The sequence below is a fragment of the Aythya ferina genome, assembly GCF_964211825.1.
Source record: "Aythya ferina genome assembly, chromosome: 21".
NCBI classification, from domain to species: domain Eukaryota; kingdom Metazoa; phylum Chordata; class Aves; order Anseriformes; family Anatidae; genus Aythya; species Aythya ferina.
The window spans coordinates 5,307,792-5,319,254 of NC_140319.1; the positions used below are offsets into that span (position 1 = coordinate 5,307,792).

Consider the following 11,463-nt stretch of genomic DNA (forward strand, 5'->3'; position numbering starts at 1 on the left):
GCTCGATGCTGTTGAGGGAATAACAGAGTCATGAAGCATAAAGCCACTTAAATATCATTGAGTGTGATCCTGCACTTGGAAGAGATTTGGATATTTCCTGCATGCAGATTCTGAGTGTGAAGGTGGTGAAGTTTAGCTGGTCTGGTTTGTGTGCTGTCGGCTCTACTCCCTTTTGGAAGGAATGGCTTTAAGGTTTGACTTCTTCCCCGTAGTGATTGTTTTCCAAAATACTTGGAAAATAGGAGAAGTAGAAAACCAGTTAGTGTTCTGCCTTACTTTTCGATCTTCTCTCCCACTCATAAACAGTCTCAGAGGAACTGAAGAAAGAAATGAAAAGCAGCAGTCTGGCTAAAACATGCCAGCTGTATTGCTGTGCAGTCCTTCCAGGTGCTGCAGGCTAATCGGGCGTCCAAGTGTGCTTCTGTTCCAATGAAATCTTTACGTTTACATGTAAATTGCCAGCAGATCCACTTTGCCTGGTAAGTCTGGATGTGTTTAATTTGAATAAACCATCTGATTACTGTAGGGCGTCTTTTATTTGGGCTTCTACAATAAAGATCGCTGAAATTTCTTGGCACTGGAAGATTTTTCAGTTTGGATCCTGGGTCAATAACGTCAGATTAGTAAAATTCCAGTAGCGAATCTGGATAGCTAAACCTATTAATTCTAGCGTGGTCTATTTTTGGTCTATTCTGGTCTATTTTGGTCTATTCCATGTGCTTGGGTCAGGTGAGGGTTGGACTGATGTGCTGCGCCCCAACCCTGCTGTGTTATTGCTGGTTTGTACAGCAGGAGGGAGTTGCATTCAGGGATTTTGCTTCTGTGCAATAAAACGGGCATCAAAACTAGCTGGTTGTTTTTATGCAGCAATAAAAATCACAGCTTTACCGTCCCAGTGAGACCAAGGGACCAGAATCTATCAGCACCTCACCTTTTAGGGAGTAAGGCTGTGTGGGCTATGTTTCATTTTACATATGGCTCAGATCTTTAAGGGTTTTCAGCTGTTACCTCGGCATTGCTTTAATTTTCCTCCTTAGGAGAACGAGGATGACCCAGTTCTCCTGACATCCAAGCCACGTACGTGACACTGCTGAGAGGTACGTACCAGGCCAGAGGTGTGCTCTCTTTTAAGGCTAAGTCTTTTCATAATCCTATTCAGCATGCTGCCTTTGTGAGTATTTCGATTACAAACTGCAAAAAAAAAAAAAAAAAAAAAAAAAAAAAAAGCTTGCCAAGGGGTGGGAAGAAGTCTGGGGGCGTGGAACACTTGCTGGGAAATTCCCAGCAACCGACATATGAATTTGTTCTGGTCGCCAGCAGTTTGCTGTCATCTCTTCCAAGAGTTTGCTGCAGTCAGAATTTGGTGGGGACAGTGGGGCTGCATTATGGTGGCTGTAGCTTTTTCCTTGCGTTATTCTAGCGTTTTGTTCTTGCTGCTGGCAGTCGTTTTTCCCCCTTGCTTGGGGTTGCAGTGCAAAGAGCATCAATATCCCTTTGGCAAAAAATGCTGCAAGTACTGTGCTCCTGGTAAGTGATTTTTCCCTATATATTTGTTGTACTTGTGTGTTATAATACCTATCAGTTAATAATCCAGAAGGGGTGGGAAAGAGCTTGATGAAAGTATTCTGATTAGGAAGCATAACATGGGGGAAAAAAAAAAGCATTTGGTGAGCACTTGTTATCATTCTAGACTGACAGATTATTTCTGTAACATACTAAATTTAGGGATTCTCTTCTTTGAGAGACAATTCTTTTGCATGGCTGAGTTTGCTACTGTGTCAGCCTGGTACACTTGTATTGTGGGAGCGGTATCTGAGAAAAGAGGGTATCATTTGTGTTACTTTTTACCTATTAAAAAGACATTCAACCCAGAAATCTTGTGTAATAACAGAAAATTTCAAGTAATTGCTATAGATATTTTGTAAGCCTTTTTTTTTTTTTTTTTTTTTTTTAGCAAGGTTTACACTACTTAAGACTTGGTGTCTTAAGTTTTTAGGATGTTTTTAAGAGAGAAATAATTAAAATTTGAGTTACAGATACTATGCACACAACTTCTGTTGGGCTGTGAAGAAATTCCACATTTACTTATTTTTCCCCTGTGAAGGGAAGCAAGTCTGATTCACAGATCTAGATTAGCAAAGCATGACTTGACGAGAACTGTATTTTTCTCCTTTTTATAAAAAGAGTATAAATTTTAGATTTCGTGCATTTTTTCCACATCCAAGTATCATTGAAAATGATGCTGAGAAGCACAAATGCAAACTAGCAAGCCTCAAACACTGCAATAGTTGGGTTTCATTAAAGTAATGGTTGTGATGCAGTGTAACCACAATGAACAGATAATTTTGCTGTTCAAGGGGCAATCAATATTAACTGAATTCAAAGTGTACGTTCACACCCCTAGAAGGTGTTCAGATCCCATCTGTAAGTGCAGTTTCAACTTTAAATCTCGCATGAGGCTCTGTGTGTTTCTTCCACAATGGTTGCTTTCTCTTTTCATAATTCTCTACTACATAAAATTGATGCCGAAGAAATTGAACATAGCATAATTATCTTCAAAGATGCTGATTGGAAGAAATTATCCCCATTCAACCTGAAATCTAAGAGTTTTATTCTCAAAACTGTTGAAATCTGAATATTTCTCAACTCAGGTTAAGGAAACGCATGCTTGTATGCAGACACAGATAATCCTATATATTTAAATTTGGTTACTACTTATTCTGAAAGAGCTCTTACCAGTTTTTTTGCTTTGTTAGCTAATCCACTGATCGTGGGGAAATTCCTGCATTTCTTCCTCATCGTGTAGGTAGTGAAAATGGAGAAACGAATTATATGTATTGTGGTTGCTCAGAATCTCCTGTTCTTGCCACTGACAGCACTCAGTAAAATACAGAGGAAAAATCAGAGTGAGCAAGAGGCTTGGTGCTCGTTGTTCACCTATGAAATGGAGAGTGCAGGACTAAAATGAAAGCATTATGGGAGAATAAGGACTAATTAAGGATAATATTTAGCTTCAGCTGTAAAACCCTAGTCATTAAAGCTGTTCCCGCAGCCTGTGCTGTATGGAGAGAAGCCAGTGAGATGGAAGGAACGTCTCCAACTCCTTTTCAGAGGCTGGTTGTTAGTTTGCTGTTTCAATTTGGACAAGTAGTTTTGTTCACAGATCCCAGTGCATACGTCAGTTCTTCCGTGAGCATGCTGTGTGTCATACAGGTTGGTATCTGGATGCAGACATTCAGAGCCTGGCTCTAACTGGGTTTTAAATGCAACGTGTGGTGCACATATGCTGTTGGGAGTGGTAGGAAATGCCCGCCTTACCTCTTGTTCTGTCTAGCTGTAAATAAAATGGAGCTGGTAGCGTTTGCTGATGGCGGGTGATGCAGATGTAAATCAAAGCACAGAGCCATTCATTCATGCCTTATGGGCTTTGAGGATACCAACAGGAAGATACTACAAATGTATGTTCTTGAATGCTTCACTAGTGAATTGCCTTGAAACCTAACCAGTCTGTCGTCATATTCTCTGTTCCGGGTTACTTTGACTTGAACTGCATGATATATCTCATACGGGAAGGCAAGATCTGTCACAAAGCCACTGTGTTACATAGATAACAGACCTACTACCATGATAAAAACTGATTTTTTTTCCTTATTGACATTGGCTGCAAACCCTGGTATCTAAACCATGTGAAGTAGCAGCCTGGAGAAGTGATGCATGGAACACACCGGGATACTGGGAATGCATCAGGGACCTCGACTCTTAGCAAGTCAGCAGGCCTTTATGGCCTGCTTAATTTGCAGGGATGCTATGGGGCAGATTTCTTAGGAATTCTGAAATACCTAAAGCTGCTGAATGTTGCAGAGTTGTAAGTGGAACTGTGATTTTCTGGGCACTTGTTCTAGTGTGTAAAAGTGAAGAGGATTTCCTTCTGATAACGATCAATTGCTCCTCCTGCGTGGCCTTTTTTAGGTGAAAGGATGAGAAGTCGCTGCACAGCAACAACAGACACGGTCTGTGCCCCCTGTCAAAACGAATACTTCAGTACTGAGTACAGCCACAACTTCTGCAAGAGCTGTACCATCTGCAAAACGAGTAAGTTGGTTGTACAACAGTCAGTCCTCGATAGGAAGCTGGGAGGGAACTGGTCTGTGTGTGTTTTCCTCAAACGCTGATGTCATGCAGCCTATCTCCTGAGAAAACTGAGCCCAAAGACTTTCTGGGTTATCGTTTCCATAGCTGGTATCTCCTGGTTGATACCAACGATAGAGCCTTCAAAGGGAAGTGGGCTTACGCTGCCCGAAAATTGGTGTTTCAAGAATTACTGCTAAACTTTGCAGTGTGTTTCTACGCACAGTTGATAGGCGCTGAGAGATTAATGTGTGCTTTCTAATCTCTTTTCTCTCCCTTGTCTAATTTCTTGTCTCCCTTTATCGTCCCTAGCAAAGGGGAGCGTGGAAGTGAAGAAGTGTGAGAAGACTTCTGACAGAGTTTGCAGGTGTATAGCCGGTTACATGCCAGATGTCAGATATCCCTTGGGGAGCGGTAAGTTAGGGCCACATTATTTTCCAATCTATTGCTTCTGGTTCAGATGAGACAGTTGCTATTTCTAGTACAAAAGCTGTTGTCGTTTATCTTGTTGGTATTTCCAAGCAAGTGTTTATAGCAGTTGTGCAAACATCTATTGCATAATTTGAGCTGTCAGAAGTTTTAATGCTCTCATTAATATGCATAATTAGCCTGTAGAGAAGACAAGAAACCTTGCTAGCTGCAGACTAAAATGAACCACTGGGCATGCCATGCTACTTCTGACTCGACAAAGCCTATGGTTTCTGTAGGCTGTGTGCATTTTGTTGGGTCTGTTTTAGAAGCTGTTGGCATAACTACTGCTGAGCTACTATACAGTTACGTTGCTAATTGAACTCAATTTCTGCTTTTTTTTTTTTTTTTTCCAGTGTGTTTACCATGTCCTGAAGGGTTTTATTCCACAGGGGGAAATGGGAACTGTCAACCTTGGACCAAGTATGTATCACTGAGCCCAACGCATTCAGAGCAATGTTTTGGGTTTACCTTTGTAGCCACTGATGCCCAAGTTACGATGTTTAGAATAAACGAGCAGTAAATTCAGTGAAACCACATTGCTGATGACTCCCAAGTCACCAGCACAGTTTTTGTGCACTGATTTGAGACATCTGTCTGCTTTCTGTCCTTTCTAGCTTCACATATGGCAACAGCAGTATTCTCAGCTTTTTTTTAAAAGGTCTGGAGATGTCTGTGGCAAAAAGTTCCCTTGCCAAATGCATCTGTGCTTCAAGGCTACTATATGCACAGATGCTAACAAAAATAGAGCTTCAGTTTTTCTGGTAATAACTTGGATTAGCTTAATTGTTCTTTATGTATCTGTAGAACCTAGGAAAGGTGAAGCCTGAGTCTGTATTGATAGAACAGAGGGATCAGTGTTCACTCTCTTGTTCCATGGAGGTGGCTAATAAAGTCATTACTGCAACTATTTGAAGAATTACACGAACTTATTTTACATCCGTAGCTGCAGCACTGTTGGGAAAACGACTCTTCGCGCAGGAACAAAAACAAATGATGCTGTTTGCAGCAGCCATGTGACACAGCCAACTCTTCCTCCGAGTGCAACATCTGCTTTGGATCTTTCTACTACCAGCCACAGGAATAATACATCACCTACAGTGCTCTCACCCTCCAAATCCAGTGTGATCCCTTCCATTATTTGCTCAGATGCAAACAGCCCCGCAGAGACTAACTGGGGTAAGGAGGGAGAATGACCAAGTCTAGTCTCTCTATTTGAGAGCTAGTTGGTAATTTTCATTTGAAACAAATGTAATGAGTCTTTCCCATGGAAATTCCAGCTAGAATCATAAATCTTTGTTAGTATATTCTTTTTCTTTTTTTTTTTTTTTTTTTTTTACCAGGATCTCTATCACTTATCCTTATTTGTCTAATACTGCTTATGGTGTCTGGAATGTCCATCTTCCTGTTGATTATCCAAGCAGCCAAAAAAACGACCAAGAAGAGGCCTTATAGGAGCAACCATCAGAGTGAGTATCTCATTAGGGAGAAAAATATATAGGAAAGAGAATTAGTCAGGGTCACTTGGCCACTTAGTTGCACTTCGTTTCCATTATAATGAAATCTACCTGGTATTAACCACAGATGACGTTGTGCTACTCAGCTCACGTTCACTCCTCTTCTTATTCCTGGTGCACTGGAGGTCATAGTATGTCAGGGTTGCAGTGTTATAGAGCAGAGATTCCCCTGCCTGTTGCTGTGTAGAAGGATTGAGTTTCTAGAATGTGCTGCTGGAAATGATGTGAAATTATTCCTGTGCAGCTCTTGATTTGAATCATTAGAGCATATACCAGTGTATCATTAACTAATTGACTTGGTTTGTATTCTTCTTTTGCTCTCATTTTTCTCTCTTATCTTCTTTCCCCCCTTAATCCCTGAAAAAAAAAAAAGGCAATGAATTTGTGCATAGAATTCTATTCAGTACAGAGAGGATCTAAAAGCAAGAATCTTTAAGAGTATATTGTGTGAACTTTTTTGCCCACATAGAAGTGAAATGTCTTGAAGTGTCTTCTGCAAACACAGGAAACGCCTGACTGAGAAGAACTGTGCTCTCTGTTTGGAATTAAGTGGTAGCTTGGCTCTGATTCAGGCAACAGCTGCCTCCTGTTCCACTCAGGGAGCAGTGGTATAGTCCATTTTCACTGTTTCTGATGCTTGGTCTATCCTAGTACTGGCTGGAAGGTCAAGCAGCGACCAAAAGTCACTCATAGGTGCCTAGTTGTCCATGAACCTAGGAAAATCCCTTGGTTTCCTTTGCCTTCTGCTCTGTACATTATTGTGTGTGCGTGTGTCTTTCAGAAGAAACGAGCTGTCGAGTTCCCGTCCAGGAAGAACAAATTGACTCCAATTCCAGTCTCATCAAAAACTGACTTCACGTTGTGTTACTGTTTCCTGCGTTTCTGAGCCGATCAATCCTAACGACTAACGTGACACAACTTTCAGCGGCTATCTGTGTGGATGTCTGTAATTGTTTAATTGCACTTCCAGTCCTTTGGGACTCATTGAGTCATCCCTTTGGCATTAGGACCCATGGGAGTAGCTGCTCTCAAATTGTGACTCTTCCTATTAGGCAGATCCTGTGCACAGCATCCCTGGTACTGGACCTGAGTTGATACAGTCCTCTGCATTCCTAGCCACTTGCCTTTGGGCTGCAGAAAGCGTTTACAAAGCTGTAAGAGCTAATTGTTGAGCAAACTGACGTACAGGGAAAAAATAAAAGACCTGATTTATAACTAGGTTTATATCTTGCCCTACAATTTTGAGGTGCTGAGCAGGACACGTCTCTTCTCTCAGTGGGAGCCATTTGCAGGGTTTCAGTTGAGCTCCCAAAGGAGCTCTCTTTCTTTTAGGTGGAGAATCTCCATGCATGGACCTAGCCAGTTTCCTTTGTGCTTCCATTTTGTTTTTCCTTTTTTTTTCTTTTTATTAGTCAAAATAAGTGGCATACATCAACTGTGCCTCCAGAGACAGTTGTCACAGCTGCTAATTCTGGTGCTGGCTTTTAAGCAATGATTAAGAGATGGCTATTCAGTGCCACTCTTTTCCTTTCTGCCTTTCTTTCGGGCAGACCCACTGAGAAAATGTCATGTTAACATTGAGCAGGATCCCCACAGGCCAACAAATGGAATGATTCACCATCACTGAGTAGCTCCAGATCTCCAAGTGTTTGGAAATCTCTGTGAGATCTTCATCTGTGTGGAAAGTAGAATCCATGTACTCACTGCAAAGGGAATGGTAATTTCTGATTAGAACGTGATTAGTGAAAACTGTAATTCAGAGCAGGGGGGAAGTACAGTACAACTTGTCTGCACTGTAGACTTAGTTGCTGTATAAAACTGTTTGATCTGTAAGCTTTGTACATACAAGCTCTGTGCTGCTTCTTGGTGGATGTTCTGTTGTGCTGAATATCCTGGTGTGTCTATCCCCAGCAAGGCTGCTTCAGTCAAGCTTGAAGAGTAAAATAGTGTAGTTTAAACCACTTCTGTGGGAGTTGATTGCTTGCTTCAAAGTAATGCTGTGGATAAAGGAAGAAACACACAAGCAAGTTTGTTTCCAGGTGGTCTGGATTTGGGGAAAACCTTTTCATGTCCTAGGTTTAGTAGCATGTAAATGGACATTCAGAGGTTTTTTTTTCTGCTGATGAATGATAATTTGTGGTGACAACTCCCTAGATGTTTTCTGTTGATAAGAGGCAAGCTGAACTTTTAACACCGTGTGACCATATGGGCCTTCAAGTGTTGTATTTTGGCAAAGATGTGTGAAGATCATGAAACAGTGGATAGATACCGTTCATATGGATGCTCACTTCTGTGTACTGTCACTTGAATCTGCCTTCAGAACTGAAGAAGTTTTCTTCGTGTGATCTGTTCACAGTTAAAATACACCTGGTTGTTTGCCTGCATGCTGTATGAAATTAATTTTACTTCTGTAATGTTTTTTTTTTTTTTTGTGAGTTAATCGATGTGTCTTTTTAAAGAATGTTCAAATTTTAGATAACAAATTCAAAGCCCAAAGTCTGAGAGGCAAGTGTTATTTTGAATAGCTTGTGATGTAATTTAAATATCTCTGTGTAAAAGTTTGAGAAAAAAAGTTTGATATAACTTGAAAGTTATATCATTCAGAAGTGTTTTCACTTCAAATACTCCTTAGTATATAACTCATATTTTATATACATAGTGCCAAAGCATATGGCAAAATATGCAGCACGGAAATGTATTCAAGAATACAGCTGGTTATCTAAAAACATGTTTTTAAACATATGTTTCATTATATGTTATACATATGGTGTACTTAGTGGCTTCCTATTTTGAAGTGCATATACAATGTATATAAATATTTGTATTATATATGAAGTATAGTACTGAGTTTTTCAAATAAATTGTAGTAGTGGCTAGATGTGCGTGTTTGCGTATGATTTGGGGAGTACAAAGAAACCAATGGTATTACACCAGCGTGGGAGCTTAAGATGGGCATTGACTTTTCAGAAGGTTCCTGTACTGGAGCATTTGACCCTTAAAAAATTATTTCTATTGTCAGGGACCTTCTGAAGACTTTAACTTCTAGTTTTTTTGTTAAAGTCATGTGGGGGCCTTTTAGACTACTCTGTTCATCCTGACCTGGCATGACATCTTGTCATTTTACAAGCATGGTGGAGGGTGCTCTATTAATTGCTAATTAAACTTATTTACGTTCAGCTGTTGCACCATCATAGCCACTGACTGCAGTGGGAGTAGCCTGAGCCCATGGACCCTGACCTTTCCTGAGACTGCCAATGAGAGGAATTCCCTAATTGTGCTAATTGTGACAAAGAAGGGGTGTGTGAGCTTGTTCTCTGCTGTCTCAGCTGAAGTATATCAAAATTATTGGGTAGCTTAGATCTGGACACAGTGACCTAGCTGCAAGAACAGAGAGACCTGCTTTGCTTGAAGTGTAATTCTCACAAAAAGCAGGATCCCCAAATGGGCAAATCCATGGCTTAGCAGGCTTTAAGTTGACACGCTGTCTGGGTGAGCTGAGCGAGCGGTGTAGTAGTGTGCTTTGTGAATTGTGTCTGGTGGCAGTTCCCACCTGAGCTGCTGGGAGGTTCGAGACGATAAGGCTCAGCCCTTTCAAACAAAATTATGAATGTAGAAGTCTTTGAAAGCGTGCTGTGGTCTAGATGCTGTGAATCGGCGGAGTGCAATGGATGAATCTGGGAAATGGATTCCAGAGAGCACGCGGCCACTTCTCAGAAACAATGCTTATCAGGTCTGTAGCCTGCCCTTCCGAGGCAATACTGCTCGTACCGCGTTTCCACATAACTGAGCACGGTGCAGATAAGCGATGAGCTATTTGAGGCTGTGGGGTAATGATGGCAACGCAGCCCACAGGAACAGACGAGGTGCTTATGGAGGTGTTGCTGTGGTGTGTGCTCACCAGCTGCTTCCACGAATCTTTCTTGTTTTCTGCCCTCTGGCTGAGCTGCACAGGAAGATGCTCAAGTGCTCCGTGTTGTTGTGCCCTCCTACAGCCTCCTGATGGGGAGATTTCCTGGAAAATGGGGCCTGGGCTGTTCCATCGGGCAAAATTATAAACTGGTGGTGGCCCTGGAAGTGCACAGCCAAGCGAGGGCAGCTGAGCACGAGTTGAATTTGCTTATCAGCATGGAAAAGAGGAGTGAATCCAGCAGGCCTTTTGGCTTGTGTGCATCAGGAAGTCTGTGCCGCTGGCTTTTACGGTGATGTGTGACCGTGAGCCTGTCTGTGCTGCTGTAGGACCTCTGTATCCAACCCCTGTGCCAACAACCTATAATCCTTTCTGCAGTTATACCATGGTTACGTTTAATGCTTATGTTTATGATTTGATTTTTTTTTTTTTTGAGTATTTGGGTGTTGGTAGACTGGTTTAATAAACTGGTGTGGCTACTTTGCTCTGAATAAAGGGATAATGTTTAAAAATTATGCTCAGTCTTGTTGCTTTCCTGTCAAAAACCTGCTTGGGTTTCTCATTCCAGAATGAAAACCATGGAACAAACAAGCTCTAAAACCCCCAGTTAAAAATAGGCAGAGCCTCTTGAACACCTTGTGCTGCTTTCAGCCTACATTTGTCTTCCTACGTGCTAGAAATAAAACTTTCCCTTCTCAAAGATACGGGCTATGTCACAGAGTAAGTTCCTGTTTTTCAGCCATTCAGATTTCCCCCTTTTCAGGCACTCAAGCGACACGGGCAGAGTTGTGCTTCTTCAACTAAGCTGATGAAGATAAGGCTATACTAGATTTTTTTCCGGTGTAACACAACTGATTGCCTTTTTTTTAACTTAAAAAAAGCCATGAGCCTCTCTTTCTGATTGCAAAGATACCGGTTTCTTTTATGCAAGCAACTCTAAGCTCTGGTTTTAGTGTGAACTTACAGTGGCAGAGTAGTTGGTGAAGTTTTATGATTTGTAAGGTATATGCGTCTTGGACACCACAGAGCCCTGGTTCAGGAATTCATTTAAGCCCATGTAAAACTTTCTGCATCAATATTGTCACTAAAATTTGACCTCTTTGTTGTTTTAAGAACCACCTATAAAAAAGGCTATAAGTTTGTACTTGAGAATAAAGCCAATTTTTCCATGAATAATTTAACTTTAACTGCACTAGCCATGACTTACAGGGCCTGGGGTGAGCACATTATGTTATTTGTTTGGAATTGCTCTCCTCCACAGATGGAGGTTGCATCATAGGACTGCTGCAAAAAAACTTTTGAAAAACAAACTTCTCCTTTGTCTTTTTTTTTTTTTTTTTTTTTTTTTTTTTTTAAATCCCTCCCAAAATATATGAAAAGTGCTAGCGCCTGCAGCTACCATGTGTCGTGGCTACTGCAGCTCCTATGTGTCATGCATTTTCT

The 11,463-nt window shown here is 41.2% G+C and overlaps 1 protein-coding gene across 1 annotated transcript; it reads left to right on the plus strand.

The window, feature by feature from the left end:
* Window positions 1-1,065: 1,065 nt before the first annotated feature.
* Window positions 1,066-8,981, plus strand: TNFRSF4 (TNF receptor superfamily member 4; the record flags this gene model as incomplete). Its single annotated transcript, XM_084494792.1, has 8 exons — window positions 1,066-1,097; window positions 1,421-1,527; window positions 3,970-4,092; window positions 4,441-4,542; window positions 4,953-5,019; window positions 5,543-5,775; window positions 5,940-6,065; window positions 6,895-8,981. Coding segments are annotated over 8 exons (861 nt in total), but the record flags the coding sequence as incomplete, so codon positions are not given.
* Window positions 8,982-11,463: the final 2,482 nt, after the last annotated feature.